This window comes from Oryzias melastigma, linkage group LG14 (genome assembly GCF_002922805.2).
Source record: "Oryzias melastigma strain HK-1 linkage group LG14, ASM292280v2, whole genome shotgun sequence".
Classification (NCBI taxonomy): domain Eukaryota; kingdom Metazoa; phylum Chordata; class Actinopteri; order Beloniformes; family Adrianichthyidae; genus Oryzias; species Oryzias melastigma.
In genome coordinates this window covers 18,487,893-18,505,805 of record NC_050525.1, presented here as the reverse complement: position 1 = coordinate 18,505,805, position 17,913 = coordinate 18,487,893, and the positions used below count along the sequence as shown (strand labels likewise).

General features: G+C 42.6%; 1 protein-coding gene and 1 long non-coding RNA gene across 2 annotated transcripts in view; one reads left to right on the top strand and one right to left on the bottom strand.

Annotated features, from left to right (window-relative positions):
• The window catches only part of LOC112140854, a 21,752-nt gene extending 8,012 nt beyond the window's left edge, over window positions 1-13,740 (bottom strand). Inside the window, exon 1 of the long non-coding RNA XR_002918272.2 lies at window positions 11,998-13,740. This is a non-coding gene — a long non-coding RNA (uncharacterized LOC112140854). The remainder of the gene's footprint in view (window positions 1-11,997) is intronic.
• A 3,032-nt stretch (window positions 13,741-16,772) lies between these two features.
• LOC118599661 (V-set and immunoglobulin domain-containing protein 10-like 2) overlaps window positions 16,773-17,913 on the top strand; it is a 5,916-nt gene continuing 4,775 nt past the window's right edge. Inside the window, exon 1 of the mRNA XM_036215323.1 lies at window positions 16,773-17,015. Coding sequence (XP_036071216.1) covers window positions 16,773-17,015 — 243 coding nt within the window. The remainder of the gene's footprint in view (window positions 17,016-17,913) is intronic.

Sequence of the window (17,913 nt, the reverse complement as noted above, 5' to 3'; positions counted from 1 at the left end):
CCAGAAAGCCTCTGATTGGCTGGAAAATAAATTGTCAAAGGCTCTGATTGGCTGAAACAGAAATCGTAAAAGCCTATGACTGGCTGAGCCACAAATCATTAAAGCCTCTGATTGGCTAAAACAAAAACCGACAAAAGCTGTGAATGGCTGGAAAAGAAACAGATAAAGGCTCTGATTGGGTGAAACGGAAATAGTCAAAGGCTCTGATTGGCTGAGCCAGAAATGGTAAAAAGGCTCTGATCGGCTGAAACACAAACCCACAAAGGCTCTAACTGGTAGGAAATGAAACCCACGAAGCCGTTGATAGGTTGAAACCGAAATCAACAAAGGCTCTGATTGGCTGAGCCAGAAATTGTCAAAGGCTCTGATTGGCTGAAACACATACTGTCAAAGACTCTGAATGGCTAAAACACAAACCAACAAAGGCTCTTATTGGCTGGAAAAGAAACAGACAAAGGCTCTGATTAGCTGGGAAATAAAACCCACAGCGGCTCAGATTGGCTGGAAAAGAAACAGATAAACTCTTGTAGTTCACTTTCGGCTTATCCCTTTCGGGGTCACCACAGCGTAACAGCACCCACTGTTTCGCATCAGTGATTTGGCAGAGTTTTTACGCCGGATGCCCTTCCTGACACAACCCTGTACTTGAGGGGCACAGGGACCCAGTTAGGCAGCAGCGTCAAGGGTCTTGCCTAAGGACCCAATCTGGGTGGGGAACAGTGGACAACCCTGGGAATCGAACCCAGGGCTCCTGAGTGCCAGCCCTTCACCTAGCCCACTGAGCCACCCAGCCGCTAAACAGATAAACTCTCTGATTGGCTGAAACAGAAATCGTCAAAGGCTCTGATTGGGTGAAACATAAACCGACAAAGGCCTTTTTGCCTCATATCAAAGTGTCCTTGTGCCCTGATTTTTTTATAAGTTTTTATTCGAATTTATATTAATTAACTTTTTTTAGTGATATCACAAAAAAGAAAGAAAGAAAACAATACAAACCCCACCAACTCGTGTGTTCCATCATACTTGGACTACACTTGGACTCAGAGAAAGAGTGAGAGTGAGAGACAGTTCTGTTGCTCCTCAGAGAAGTAAAGAGATGTGACAGTGAAGCAGCTTCAACCTGTGAGTTTTGGTCTAACTAATGACCATGAGGTTTTATTTCAGAAAAAACCCACTTGATTAGTCAAGGAGTCTATTTCTACTTTAGCCAGATGACTAAGTGCGGTGCATCAAGTCAGCACACAGATCGTTTAGGCACAACAAGTTGGGTAGTTAGTACAAAATAAAACACCGGGGTGATTTTCAAAATAAAAGAACTGTATTTATTGTGAGTTCCTAGCTTCCTCACGACAGGTCTGAAACTACATTAATCTGTTTAATATCATATTTTCTGATTAAAATCATCATTTTTAAATAAATATTTTTGAACCCTTCATTCATAATGGCCTTCCACTGTGCTATTCACATTTGCCACCATCCCAAACTTTTCTGCCCCCCATATAAAATGGTCTAGCTCCGCCCACATCTACTAGATTCATTAATATGTACTTTTTTTCTAAAACTTTTCTACCGTAATTGATTGTTTTCAGTTTATTTTTTGCAGTTCCTTAAAAATATTGTTTGTGTAAAATTTAATTTTGAATTGACAAGTTGTTAATCTTCAACCAAAGCTATTGCCAAACTTTGAAAATTTAAATTCATGGATGTGCCTCTGCTTATGGTGTTTAGTTTTTTTTTTTTTATACCAGGGGGTCAGAGTCCAGGGCTCGAGGACGGGCCTCCTGCTGGTTTTCCAAAAATCCTGTCTCATTTGCTGCTGATTACCTGGATCAGGTGTGTTTAGCCAATAAGGAGCTTCAAAGGCAGGTTGGTTGGAAGACATGTGGGACACTGCCCCTCGAGGTCTGGATCACGACACTCCAGTTTATTTGATGTTTGAATTAAATGAAAGAACAAACTTGATAAACAAAACTTGTGAGCATTTCTGCTTTGAACACCTTTTGCTGTGCAAAGTGTTGTTTTTTTCTATCATTTTTTCTTTGGATTTTTTGGTCTATTTTTAGGTTTATCTACAGTATAAAATCCCCTTCTTTCTCTTTTACTTGTTTATCCAGTCCAAAACTTAAAAAAGTACAAGCTAGTAAAAAAAACAATAATAAAAATAATGTTCAGCTCTTTAAATACAAAGAGTTTAAATAACAAAGCACCTTGAAAGTCCAGAGATCACATAATACTTGTTGTAACAATGAAATGTTATGAAGGTTCTTAGTTTCAATCTTTTTTCTTAGAAGTTAGACAATTTCCATACATAAAAAAGAAGAAATTAAAGTGTGGAAGAACATTCCCATTAAGACTGTAAGGGTCTGTCTAAATCAATCGGGACAGAGTAATGTGTGCAGGTATGGGCTTTGCTGCATGAAGAGGAAAGCTAAACCATTCACCCATGCAAATGTCCTGTATAATAGATGAGCATAGTATCAGTGTGTTGGTTAAAGCCCGAGGGAGGAAGAATGGAGATCACAGCAAAGGCAAAATAGTTAAATGTTTGCTTTATTATGTCTAGTAGGGTTCAGTCTGGCTAATTTTTGGTTGATGGCAGGATTTTTTTCAAAACTCAGCAACATGACAACAGGTGACCAGCCAGTCATTTGAGGAGTGATCTGTTTTACGGTGTTGGATTCAAAAGACTGAGGTACTCACAATCACCATGATATCATGGTGACCCAACTGCTACGACTGGCTCTTCTTTCTCTCTGTACCGCTCTGGTCACTTTTATAACACAAAGTACAGGTAAGTAATGCAGCTCTGGTGTGTTTCACGTCTGATCTTTGCATTTGTCTGTCCGTCTGTCCTTTTTTTACCCGTGCTTTTATTCATTAACATACAACATATGTTTTAGTTCTGTTCATTTTACTCCAAAAACGGCAACAGAATGAGGTTAGCTTCTGATGAGTTCAAATAATAGACAAGAGTCTGTTGTTTGTAGCTATAGCTACAAAGAAAGGTCAAGCTGAAAGGGTTGAGACTCTTTGTTTGTAGGTGTGGCACGGATGGTTCTGGATGTTTGCAGATTAAAGAATGTCAGCCGCACTCAGTGTAATCAATCTCGCCGTGCTAGCTCGCAGGTTACATGACACTTCTCTCCTTCCTGCCCTCACGCCTGTGTCTGTAGGGACATTGGTGTACCCTGCCCCGACCTCAACCGTGGAGATCAATCCAAACTGGGAGGTGTTGTACTGGAACACCAGTGTGTATGGAGTGGTGGACAATAGTGTGATTTTGGAGTGTGGTACCACCCTGCCTGATCTGTACATATGGAGTTTTACTCAGCCCGGCACTGAAGCCATAAAAGCTGTGGTGTATAATTTGGGAAGAGGGCCGAAAATCCAGAAGATAGCCAAGACCCTGGGACAGCTTACGATAGTCTTGAAGAGTGCAGATGTGAGCATCGAGAAGCTGCTTCTGGCTGCTAACGGCTTGTTCACCTGCCAAGCCTTCTACAACATTGACGAAGACCCCAAAGTCCACTATTACTATGTTCACCTTACTGTTCGAGGTAAGTGGTGAGTCTGAGGGGACTTGTGGCTTTAGTGTAATGGTAAACGGCATCTTCCGTAACAGTGACTTCTTCTTTTTGACAAAGTCCCAGTCAGTAAGCCCAACCTCCTGATGACCGGTACCCCAGTGGAGGGATCCAAATTGTGGATGCACTGCAGTGTGGACAATGGGACCGGACCCATCAAGTACATCTGGAAACATGAGACTCAAAATGAAAACATCACCAACTTGAACGAAAGCAACAGCGTCATCTATGTGGACGACGTCAAGAGGAACTACACCGGCTGGTACCACTGTGTGGTCAGCAATGCGGTCAACACTGAAAGCTCGGACAAAGTCTGGCTGGACATTAAATGTATGTGTTTACAAATCAGAGCAGATAACTGTTTGATGTATTTAGGATTATCCTAAAATATGTGGATGTCTTTTTAACAGCATGCAGATATGTTTTATGTGTTTGTCTGTGTTCAATTTTCAAATGATAGATCAAATTTAAGCTTCAAATAATCACTGAGTAATGGCTTTTGTTTTGAAAACCTATTTGATAAAATTTGGTGTGGGAACATAGGAACAGCCTCCAAATCTGGGTATTAACTTTCTTGTAGGTAAAACTGAAAAATTGGTTCAATTCTATGTTTTGTCTTTAATAAATCGCTTGGAAGCTAATTTAGTAAAGATGCTGTGAAATTCTTCATCTGGATCTCATGTTCTGTAGTTCATACTCCTCCTTTGTTCATCATTTTTCTCTCCCCAGTTGGTCCAGACGATCCTCAGATAGACGTCTCTCCAAAAACTACATCAGAGTGGGGATACACCATTTTGGAAACACAGAATGTTTCTTTGTTGTGTCAAGCTATGTCCAACCCACCAAGTCAGTACCTCTGGTTCTACAACAACTTCCAGATCAACATCGGGCCAAAGCTCACCATCACCAGAATCCTGCGAAATGGAACTGGCAACTACAGCTGTTCTGCCCAGAACAGCTATCTAAATACCAGCTCCAGCAGAACCATCAGTCTGACTGTGTACTGTGAGTGTGACCATGTCGATCTTTTGTTTTTGCAATTAGCAATCATGATTGGGGATTGGGCCACTGAGCCAAACCACCATTGACTTCCAGCCAAATTAGAACATGAAACCAGCCCATTTTGGGCTCTCCTGTAGGTGAGGGGCCCAAAGCTGGGGTTATCATACACCAATAATATAATATAATGTAATATGGGCTGCACGGTGGCGCAGTGGTTAGCGCTCTTGCCTCACAGCGAGAAGGCCCCGGTTCAAATCCTGGCTGGGACCTTTCTGTGTGGAGTTTGCATGTTCTCCCCGTGCATGCGTGGGTTTTCACCGGGGACTCCGGCTTCCTCCCACCGTCCAAAAACATGCTTCATAGGTTAATTGGTGACTCTAAATTGCCCCTAGGTGTGAATGTGAGAGTGAATGGGTGTGTGATTGAGGCCCTGCGACAGACTGGCGACCTGTCCAGGGTGTGCCCCGCCTTTGGCCATCAGTAGCCGGGATAGGCTCCGGCCCCCCCGCGACCCCGAAAGGGAAGAAGCGGACAAGAAGATGGATGGATGGATAATATAATATAATATAATATAATATTTTAATAAATAAGAGTGAAGCATGCCACCAGCAGGAAGTATGAAGAAAAAGTGATCTACCAAAATGAAAGTGAATATAATCATAGTTTAACTCAAAAACGAAAAAAGAATTTTAAGTACCGGTAACAAAAAAAAATGGTAACTCTCCTATATCGACACAGGGGACTAAACAGTAATCAGAAGTGATCAAAGTAATCAAAGTTTAATTTAGACACATCTCGTTTTTCATATATATATATATATATATTTATATATATATATACATGAAACACATGTCACATATTAATATACGTATTTGCATTTACAATGAGTATCCATGTCAGGAGTCAGAGCTTAGTTTCACCCTCTGGAAACTTGCAGGAGCCGCCTGCAGAGAACTGAGTACTAATATATACTACATTTCCCAGCAACCCCAGCGTACACTCCCCGGATGCCGCTCAGCTGACACCAATTGACAATTACCCACATGGCACTTAAGCACTGCACATAGCCACACTCAGTGCAAAGTATTGTTTGTGCCACCCTGTCTTCATTACCGAGCATTTCTATCTGGACCTGATCTTCTGTGTACCTGACCCTAGTTTATCTCTAACTGCCTACCGCCTGCCCTGACCCTTGCCTGGACCCTGACAAATCTAGTCTCCCATGCTTGGCAATTAACCTCTGCCTGTCTGACCCTGATTTAGTTTATGGACTTTTAGCTGTGCTTGGCTTCTGTCTTCCTTCCTGAACTAATAAACCTGCTGCACATGAAACCAGCCGTCTGCCCATTTGTGACAGAATACTTTACCATACACGGATCCAGCAGCAGGATTACTTAGTCCCTCGAACTCGACTGGATGCTCGCCCAAGGACGGGTGTTCCCGCTATCTTAGTCTGAGTCAGAAGCCATGCAGACATACATCCAAGAGGAGCTGGCCAAAGACTTCATCCGACTCTCCAATTCTCCTGCTTCTGACGGCTTCTTTTTGTTGAAAAGAAGGACAGTGGCCTGAGACCCTGCATTGATTACAGCACCCTGAAAGATGTGATTGTGAAATACTGCTATCCCTTGCCTGTGGTTCCTGCAGCCCTGGATGGAACAGCTCTGCAAAGCTCGCTTTTTCACCAAACTGGACTTGAAAAGTGGATACAACCTCATCCGCATTTGAGAAGGGGATAAGTGGACGGCAGCTTTTTCAACCACCTCTGGCCATTATGAGTATTTGGTCATGCACTTTGCACTCAGCAATGCCCCCTCTATCTTTCAGACTTTAGTTGACAACATCCTCCGGGACATGTTGCAATGCTTTTTTTCATTTACTACATTGATGACATTCTGAGTTCGACAGGTGTTAAAATGGCTAATCCCCCACAGATTGTACGTTATGGGAGAGAAATTTGAGTTTCACAAAGCCTCAATTTCTTTCTTGGGCTATGTGATCAGTGCTCAGGGTGTGGCTAAATGTTTTAGTTCTGTTAATTTTACCCCCAAAATGGCAACAGAATGAGGTTAGAACTCAAGCGAGGTTCCTCTAGTTTTCCAACCTCCAGCGGTGTTTTATTCAGGGGGCCCAAGCATCTTCTCTGGACTTCAGAGGTCACCACGGCGTTCCAGACGCTCAAATAGCCTTTTTCACAAGCGCCCATTCACCACCCAATTTATTGTGGTGGCAGTTGCCTCAAGCACAAAACCGTCCTGGCGCAACGCCATGGGAAGCCTAGCAAAATGTCCCTTGTGCATACTTTTCCTGGAAGCCGAACGGCGCAGAAATGATCTATGATGTGGGTGACCGTGAGCTGCTGACCATGAAGGAGGCATTCTCAGAGTGGAGGCACTGGTTGGAGGGGGCGGCTTACCCCTTCCTGGTTCTGACAGACCACAAGAACTTGGAGTACATCAGATCCGCCAAATGATCAAACCCCTGTCAGGCATGATGGTCTCTGTTTTTCTCTTGCTTCCAGTTCCAAATCTCATATCGGTCAGGTTCCAAGACCAGAAAGGCTGACGCACTGTCCTGTCTCCACAACATCCCTGCTGAGGAACTGGTTGCCCCAGAGTCCATCGTGCCCTCCTCACTAATCCTGGCTCCAGTGCAGTGGGACATTATGACTAGCTTGTAGAATGCAACTGCTACTGAGCCACCTCTGTTGTCCTATTCGGCCGATTGAGTGTTTGTTCTGCCTTCTCAGCGGCAACGGGTTCTCCACCTGGTGCTCGACACACCTGCAGTCGGACACCCAGGTATGGTCAGGACCGGCTGAGTCATACCAAAAGACTCTAAAAATGGGACCCAGTGCCTCCCTGCTTGACACTCAGCACTAAGGAGTTGGACTGGGGGGTTAAACCACCAAATGATTCCCGAGCGCGCCTGTGTCTGCAGCTCACCGCTCCCCAAGGGGATGGGTCAAATGCGGAGAACAAATTTCACACACCTTGGTGCTTGACAAATAGTGGGACTTTAACTTTAACTTTAACTGACACAGAAATTGATGTCAAACACGTTCTGGTGGCCTACTATCCAGGCAGACATAGCTCAGTTTGTGATCCGTTGTGCCTCCTGCCAAATGGCCAAGTCTCCCCGTCAGCTTCCAGCTGGACTGTTGCAACCTTTCCTCATTCCTCAACGACCCTGCTCTCACATTGCAGTGGACTTCATCACAGACCTGCCCCACTCACGAGGTAACACCACAATCCCGTCTGTCATCGATCATTTCTCCAAAGCATGTAGACTCATTCCACTGCTCAAGCTACCCACCGCTATGGACACCCTGCTTAGCAGCTCATCATCATGTCTTTTGGTCCTACGGTTTCCCGGAGGATATTGTGTCGAACCATGGAACCATTTTACTTTGCAAGTGTAGCAGGAGATGTGCCTGGGCATCAATGTGAGCCTCACCTCCTGTTATCCCCCAGTCCAACAGCCAGGTGGAGATTCTGAATCAGGAGATCACACAGTTCCTCGGGACCTACTATGCCTGTCACCAGGAGGATTGGAGCCGGTTCTTGGTCTGGGCAGGATATGCCCAGAACTCCTTGAAGAAGGCGGCCACAGGACTCTCACACTTCCAAAGCATGTTAGGACTTCAACCACCCTTCTTCCCCCTTGGGTGAACCCACAGAGCTGCTTGCGGTGGAGGACTGGTTTTGCCATTGAGATAAGACATGGGAGGCGGCTCATGTTCATCTCTGACACGCTGGTCGACTGGAATTGGCGTGAACGTCCGTCTTGCTCCCAGCCAGTGGGTCTGGCTCTCTACCCGAGATCTCCGGCTGGGGCTCCCCCACAAAAAGCTGAGTCCCATGTTTGTGGGTCCATTCCTAATAACTAAACAAATCACCCCAAAGTCCTATCACCTTCAGTTACCCTGACTACCACCTTCCACATCTCACTATTGAAACCTGTTGGTGGACCTCCAGATGGGGGTTGCGGTCTGAGCCCTCTGATGTCAGCATGGGCCCCCTTGATAGTGGACGGCCAGTGGCTTATTTCATCAGCGCAGAGAGGGTTGGCTTCAAAATCTGGTGTATTGGGAAGAGTACTGCCCACAGGTATGCTCCTTAGTTGCAGCTGATGACATGCTTGACCCGTCCCTGATCAGTGGCTTCCACCCGAGCAGACCAGCACCCTGATTTCATGGATGACAGAGGGCCCCTTGCTTCGGAAGCCGCTTACAGATGGGGGCTCTGTCAGGAGTCAGAGCTCTGTTTCCCCCTCTGCTCACCAGTGGGAGTGGGAGTACTAGGACACACTACTTCTCTCAGCAATCCCAGCACACACTCCCACGATGGTAAATGGCGCATACTTCAGCGCTTTCTACCTTCCTTCGAAAGCCCAAAGCGCTTTACAGTCACAGACCCATTTACCCATTCACACACTCATTCACACACTGGTGGTGGCTCCGCTGCCTAACACTGGCGCCAACCTTCTACCAGAGGCAATTCAGGGTTCAGTGTCTTGCCCAAGGACACTTCGACACATGGGCGGGCAGGGCGGGAATGGAACCCACAATCTTTCGATCAGGAGTCGACCACCTTACCGCTGCACCACGGCCACCCCAGATGATGCCTGTCGCCTGCCCTGACACTCACCCTGACACCTTTGGTCTCTTCTTTGATGCTCTCAAGCTTGTGATTGACCCCTGCCTGCCTGACACTGATTTAGTTTGTGGACTTTTAGCTGTACTTGTGTCCTGTTTTCCTGCCTGAACTAATAAACTTGCTGCACCAGGAACCTGCTGTCTGCCCGTTCGTGACAATCCATGAGCTCATTTAGTCCATGAAAACATGAACTGCAGTTTGTTGTCTAGCAGCACAACCATCTGCTGCTGTCAAAATAGATGTGAAGTTTATATAGCCATTCTGAAATAACTTTATTATTTTAATAGAAAAAGAAAGGAACACTTTGTGATTTTCAAAATAAAAGGCCATGTAAGGATTCTACACCTTGGGTCCATGTTGACCCCGGATCTCCCCAGTCTTGCTATTTGCTTCTGCAAAATCCTCTGTGGAAATTACAAAAGAGCAAAAGTTCTACTACTCACAACTACAACAATGTTTTTTCAAGTGTACATCCTGCCAGAATTTACACTTTGATGGTTTTTTTGTTTCCCCAAAGTAAATGTCAAATGTCTAATCGGAGTTTCTATCCTTAAATGTATCTTCCTGGTGTCTCATTTGCTTTTTTCTTAGTCGGTCCAGACAATCCTCAGATAGACGTCTCTTCAAACACCGTGATGGACCGGATTTACACCGCTGTAGAACCAGAAAACGGATACGTCGCTCTGGAGACACAGGGTGTATCTTTGTTGTGTCAGGCCCAGTCCAATCCACCTGGTCATTTCATCTGGTTTTTCAACAACTCCCAAGTCCACACCGGCTCACAGCTCACCATCCCCAAGATTCATAGAAATCAAAGTGGCAACTACACCTGCTCGGCACAGAACACCTACCTAAACAGCAGCTCCAGCAGAACCATCCATCTGACTGTGTACTGTGAGTGTCACCTCCAACAATATTGACTGTCCTTGGTCATGTTTTTTATTGTTTCTTTTCCAGCATTTCATGTGAAGAAATACAAGGAAGACTTTCCTTACACGAGTTTCTATCAAGACATAACGCTAAAGACATATTTTTCATATTTTCTGTTTCCACCGTAAAAAATGAAACTACATTTAAGCCTTGGTAAAATGAATGAAAATATAGGATGATTATTGATTTACAGTTTCATTTTTGAAATTGTGCAGTTCAACACAAACACTGAGACCCATATGCAGTTTTGTAAAAATATGTACAGTATTTTGTCTGACTAGAAATACAAAATGGTAAAACAGTAATTTTATGGCCATTTCTACTTTATGATGAAGTAATATGAAATCAATGAACCCAACATACAAAAAAATTGTAAAAGAGTTTGATTTGTCTGTCCATCTTCAATTTTGACTTTGGATTTCTTTTTATTAACTTCAGTAAAGGTCAATGTGATTTTTTTTTTCTATGTTTTCTATGTCGATTTAATAAATCACTTGAAGGTTAATTTAGTATAGATGCTGTGAAGCTCCTCATCTGGATGTCATATTCTGCAGTTCACGCTCCTCCTTTGTCATCCTCAGTTGGTCCAAATGATCCTCAGATAGACGTCTCTCCAAAAACTACATCAGAGTGGGGATACACCGCTTTGGAAACACAGAATGTTTCTTTATTGTGTCAAGCTCAGTCCAATCCACCAAGTCAGTACCTCTGGTTCTACAACAACTTCCAGATCAACATCGGGCCAAAGCTCACCATCACCAGAATCCTGCGAAATGGAACTGGCAACTACAGCTGTTCTGCCCAGAACAGCTATCTAAATACCAGCTCCAGCAGAACCATCAGTCTGACTGTGTACTGTGAGTGTGACCATGTTGATCTTTTATATTTGCAATTTGCAATCATGATTGGCGATTGGGCGACTGAGGCACCCGTCATTGACTTTCATCCAAACCAGCACACTGTACCAGCCCATTTTGGGGTTTCTTGTAGGTGCAGAGCCTCAAAGGGAGTGATCCCACGCACTTGAGCCCCAATCCCCCAAAGCCAAAGTGAGGTCTCAGAGATGCTAATCCAGACAACATAAAAGGATTTAGGCTCAGAACCGCAATTGCAATACCACTTGGAGTAAAACCTATAATTCATCTGAGTTTTTTAGAAAGTCTTTTTTTTTTTTTACAAAGTTTTCACCTGGTCTTTGTTTTGTTTTTCTCTTTTTTGCTTTTTTTGTATGTGTGCTTTTTTATTTATGGTTTTCACATTTTGTTTCTACATGTTTAATCTTTGTTACAAGACATAAAAAAAGATTTATCTGAATTTGTGTGATTTTCTTTCAGTAAAAAAAGAAAAAAACTCACACAGAACTGAGTGTTTTTTACAACTTTGGGTTCTCAGTGTATTTATTGTATGATATGATGGACAATTTCTGTAAAATAAAGAAGCTGGGATTGTACTAAAATATGGATATCAAACATTGCCACAAAAAAACTGTTTTAAAATTAATATATTGGAACAAAAATAGTGAAAATATTTTTTAAAAAGTCCCCATAATACTAAAGGTTAACCTAATTGATGTGAGATGTAAATGCAGATGCTTGACCACAAAAACTAAATTTGGAAAGGATAAATAACTGACTTTACTTTTTTCTGCTTCCAAAAGATCATATTTCTACTTTCTAGTAAATCTTTTGTTTATCAAGATCCAAAATAGTAATTTTAGGAACTGTTGTTTTTAAAAACCTTTCATTATATTTCAAAACAAACTTGGTGCAATAATTCATGCAAACACTTTGTGTGAATATTTGCTCCACATATTTATACTCTACTGTGTTCTGGCTGCAGATCCTCCTGATGACTCTCCCTCTTGCTTTGTGGAGCCGGCTTTGAATCACACCTCCCTCAGACTGATCTGCACTTGGTCTGGTGGATTCCCCTCACCTGCCCTCAGCTGGACTGGAAATATCACAGGAGATCAGTCTGACAAAAAACAGCCAACAAATCCACTTAACAGCTCTGCCATCCTGCTGCCCTCTGGAGGCCTGACTCCCAACAACACCTTGTTTACCTGTGTGGGCTCCCATCCCGCTCTGAAACAGCAGATAGGATGCAGCACAAGCACATGTGAGTGGAAGAATCACAGCAAAAGAGAAAAAACATGTCAAACATAAAAAGAATAATTTTATATTTTCCTCCTCCTTTAGATCTTCCTCCCACAGAGCCGTTGTGTTTCACCTATGTGACCAACAACCAACGGTATCTGATGCTGTCCTGCTCCTGGTATGGAGGGACTCCAAGGGCCTTATTGTGGTGGGAGGGCCCTGGAGGACAGAGCAAAGGTGGAGAGGAGAGCTCCAATACCTTGATTCTCAGTTATGGCTCAGCCAGGAATGAGAGACCCTATACCTGCTATGCTCAGCACCCACTGCTGACTCAGCATAAAGCCTGCCTTGTGACTCTAGGTCAGTGTAAGTCAGAGAACCGAGCAGTGTAGAATCACTGTGTAGATAGAGGCACTGTGTACATGAACAGATGCAAAAAAAATCTGGGATGCAGCAATGCCACCTAGTGGTAACAAATATTTTTCTTCTTTTTTTTTTGTAGTTTTGTGTTTGCTTGAAAGTCTGTGGAAGTTCAAGGTGGTTTAGTACAAAACATTCAGTCAAAGGAAAAACATAATCTAACTGCAAACGTGTTGTACACAAATAGGTGAATGTTCTGGACCCAACCTGGAGTTGAGCACCACGCTTAAAAACATTTCAGATAAAACTCTGCATCACTTTTAGAAAAGTTAAACTGGTGTTTGATGTCATTAGAAAACTAAATCTGAAGCAAAAATCAGACATAACATTTAATGAATTGACATCAGAATAAAGGATAGAGAAAACAATCTTGACTTGACTTAGGTGCTCTTTGCATTTATCACCCCTCTGCTTGAATCAGTGTCCGTCAGTAAGCCCATCCTCACGACGAGGGACGCTCCAGTCGAGGGATCCACAATACAGTTGGGATGCAGCGTGAGAAATGGGACTGAACCGATCCAGTACATGTGGCAGCGTCAAACCCACAATGGAAGCTTCTTCACCTTCTCAGAGGGGAACAAGAGCATCGCTACAATGACAGACATCAACAGGAACCACACAGGCTGGTACCGCTGTGTGGTCAGCAACGCCGTCAACAGCGAGAGCTCTGATCCCTTCTGGTTGGACGTCAGTTGTATGTATTCATAGAGTATTTGATTTGTTGATTTAAACAAAGCCAAATCAAATGTTTTTACTAAAATTCATAAATCATCTAAGAAAATAAGAACCACTTAGAAGACGGTTCAGAGGTGAAGGTCCGCCCTCATCTCCACTTCTTTAACAGAAGTCCTGCAGTTTTGTGACTCCCTCCTCTGAGGCAGAAAAGGAAAAATGATGGTAAATAATGCACAGTGAAGAGAAACATAAAGTTCTTTCTGATCTAAGTATACACATTAACCTGTAAATATGGATAGATAAAGAGACAATTATTCTGAGCTAAATGGGTCAAAAACAAAAGAGGGTTTAGGGCAGAGGTCTGCAACCTGCGGCTCCAGAGCCACGTCTGGCTCTTCTACTCCTCCATTGTGGCTCTCTGGCTGAAGAAAAATAAAATAGTAATTCTCAAAAATTTGGAGATAAGCTATTATTTTAGCAACATGCTAACATTCTTGGCTAATTTGTTATCTACTGGAGTTTTTAGGCTAATTTAGAGTTTAGCTTCTATTTTAGCAACAGGCTAAATTTTTTGACTAATTTAGCTTACAGAGGAATTTTAGGCAATTTATGAGTTCAGGTAGTAATTGAGCAACACGCTAGCTTTTTTATTGGCTAATTTGGCCTCTAATAAATTTTTTATGCTAATTTGTAGTTAAGCCAATATTTTAGCAATATGCTAACATTTTTGGCTAATCTGTTATCTTCCAGAGTTTTTAGGCTAATTTAGAGTTTATATTTTATTTTAGCAACATTTCAGATCTACAATAGTGCATTTTCTTGAGTACATCTTGCCAGAAAATAAACCTTTTTAAAGACCATCCTTTGTTATTAAATAACAATAATATATGCGTTAAATAGTTGATGAAATATTTTGTTATTTGCCAAATTTTCTCTTAGTGTTTCTTACATCCTTAGAAAAGTCATTTCTAATCTTGGTTTCTATCCTTAAATGTATCTTCCTGGTGTTTCTTTTGTTTTTTCTCAGTCGGTCCAGACAATCCTCAGATAGACGTCTCTTCAAACACCGTGATGGACCGGATTTCCACCACTGTAGAACCAGAGAACGGATACGTCGCTCTGGAGACACAGGCTGTATCTTTGTTGTGTCAGGCCCAGTCCAATCCACCTGGTCAGACCACCTGGTTTTTCAACAACTCCCGAGTCCAAACTGGGTCACAGCTCACCATCCCCAAGATTCATAGAAATCAAAGTGGCAACTACACCTGCTCGGCACAGAACACCTACCTGAACAGCAGCTCCAGCAGAACCATCAACATGATTGTGTACTGTGAGTGTGACCTCAAAACATATTGACGGTGAAAATTACGAAACCAACTACAGAACACTGAATATTTTTTCATCAAATGTTTGTGTGTGTGAACCATCAACAAAAATTATTTCAAAGCTATAGGTTTTTCCATTATACTGTGAAATTTCACATAGTGTGCAAAAAAAATGTTTTAATTCCCTTTTTAACTTATTTTAGTGATGCAAATACAAATAAATAGATTTTAGTCAATTTTATGCTTGGAGTATCAATTGACTTCATTTATTCCATTTTTTTTTTTTTTTGCTAGCAGTGGAAAAGAAGAGCTAAACCCCTTAATGGGAGCTAAGACCTTTAATAAAAACAGGTTTTAGTAAATGTAAGTTAACTATATGATTGCTATACACAACCATTGCTGTCTTTCTGCTTCGTACCTGCAGACCCTCCTGAAGGCTCCCCCTCTTGCTCCATGGAGCCGGCTCTGAATCACTCCTCCCTTAGACTGATCTGTTCCTGGTCGGGTGGATTTCCTCCTCCTGTTCTACACTGGAGAGGAGATCTCATACAAAATCTGTCCAATGCACGACAGCAAACCAATCTACTCAACGTATCTGCCATGCTGCTGCCCTCTGTAGGAAAGACTCCTAACACCAGCTTGTCTACCTGTGTGGGCTCACATCCCGCCCTGAAACAGCTGACCGAGTGCAGCACACGCACACGTGAGTGGACAAAACATAGAATGGTAAAGAAGTTCTGAATTGTTTACCTTTCCTTCTCCTTCAGTTCTTCCTCCTACAGAGCTGCAGTGTTCTGCTCAAGCGACCGACAAACAGCATCTGATGCTGTCCTGCTCCTGGGATGGAGGAGCTCCTAAAGCTTTGGTGTGGTGGGAGGGTCCTGGGGGACAAAATAAAGGAGGAGAAGAAGGCTCTAGTGTCCTGCTTATGCGCTATGATGCTGCCCACTTTGAAAAACCCTACATCTGCTATGCTCAGCACCCACTTCTTCTCCAACCCAAGACCTGCACACTGACTCTGGGTCAGTACTTGACCTTACAAGTGATAGAACAAACAGAATGTGTGCAGTAGGAGCTCATGTAGGATAACAAAGAATACTCTATTGTTTTTGTAGATTAAAAAATATTGTATGAATTATGCATAAACCATTTTTATGTTTGGCGTGTTCCCAGTGTTGTTTAATTATGATTTTGTCGTTTGTAGCCAAAATTCCAAAACCTTTGACGTTTTCTAGGACATAGTTTCTGCAGAGCAGCAGGAGTTCCTCAGAAATGTATCCCTGAGTTGTGGGCGATACCATTGGTGGAGAGTAAGCCTGCCGCTACTTCCCATCATCCATTTAATTACACTCTCTCCTGCTAGCTTACAGCCCCTGACACCCCCAAGAAAGCATTACCGGTGCAACAAAAATGGGCGAGCAGTATCGGAGCTATCCAGTCATACAGTTTTTAGCCAGATATCAGCTCAGATGAGAAAAGAAAAGATGTACATGGATCTAGTCAATTGAGCAGAGCTGGGAATTTTGGCCTGCTGTTTGGGTTCATCAGAGCCCCTTATGGTGGTGCTTCTGAATCACATACTGTCACACATGTCACACATGTAACAGAATAAGTCAGTAATGGCTTTCTACAACTTCATCGTCACAGATGAATTATACATTGCACACAATGTAAGAAGTACTTTGAAGTATTTATCTGTTGTTTAACACATTGCAATCCAGAATTTTAGAAGATTCCGTATTCTGATAAAGGAAAAGAGGCAATGGGATGTTTTCCATGAAGAAATCCTACACACAAACTATGACAGAAAACGTTTTTTGATTTTGGCTAAAACAACATCATCATATCAAAAAGACCACTGGGAATGCTTTTAAAATAAATAAAAAAGATGATTGGAGTGAGTTTTTAAACATATCAGACTCAGATTTCCTTCATCTGATAAACCAGGAATAAAAATTGACCATAAAGTTTTTAATTAAATTAAAAATAACTCCCCTTGTTTGTATGACTTTACTTACAGTCCCTGTGAGTAAACCCAACCTCCTGGTTAGCGATGCTCCTGAGGAAGGATCCACACTGTCGATGCGCTGCGATGTGGCCTCTGGAGCTGGACCCATCCAGTACGCGTGGCAACGTGAAACCCCCACAGGAGACTTCACAAGCTTCGCAGAGGGCAGCACCATCATCACCATCAACAAAGTCAACCGCAGCTTCACGGGCCGGTACCGCTGTGTGGCCAGCAACTCCATCAGCAGTGAGAGCTCTGACCCCATCAGGGTGGACATCATCTGTAAGGCTCAACTCGCAGATTTTCAGCAGATCGAAGTTTGTTGAAATGAAAAACTTTGTATCTTCAGATGTTTATGGATCAACTCAGCCCATGCTTACCCATGATCAAAAATCAATTTGAAGTACACATGATTTTACTCATGTTTGCTTCTTAATACACTACTGTAAGCTGAGAGTTTGGGTTAGGAAAGGAACCACGAGCCAAAGACGACAAACTCTGACAAGCAGTTGTTTCTTGAAGTCCCTTTAGTTGACAAACACTGAAAACGTTTCTGCATTTGATCCAGGAGGCAGCAGAAAGCTGCAGCCACTCTGGAAATATTTGAAGCTAAAGACACACCGGGCGTGAGATTGATCTTCAAGAACACGCTAAATGAGCATTCATGACCGATATGTTTAGCTCATGGTGTTCACACTGGACAAGCAGAGAGGGACTTCTTTTTCTGCTCTTTACTTGCAAATGTTTGCCACCTACAACTGTAAGAGGCTTGGCATGAAATGTCAAATCAGACAACCAGAAAGATCTGGTTAATCTTGCTGCAGACTTTTTTTCATAGCTTTATTCTGATATATGATTTATTCCGGCCAGACACAAATCGCAATTATTAATTTCTCCTCCATGATCATACGTCCATATATGACGAGTAGGGAGTGAGAATGTGTTGGTCATAGGAACTTGTGTAGCTACACGTGAACACAAGAGTTTTGAACACTGTAGGCCGAAACCTGCATTTATGCGCATTTAAATATACTTTTAATTAGAAGTGGCTGCATGGAAGTAAGTTGGGGCCGTGTGAACGTAGCTTGATGTTTGAATATAAATACATATACATATATATATATATTTTTTTTTTTTTAAGCGTGATGATCCACAAACTACTGATACCTTAAAGATGTAGAATCATATATAGCCAGAGATTAATTAACTATTATT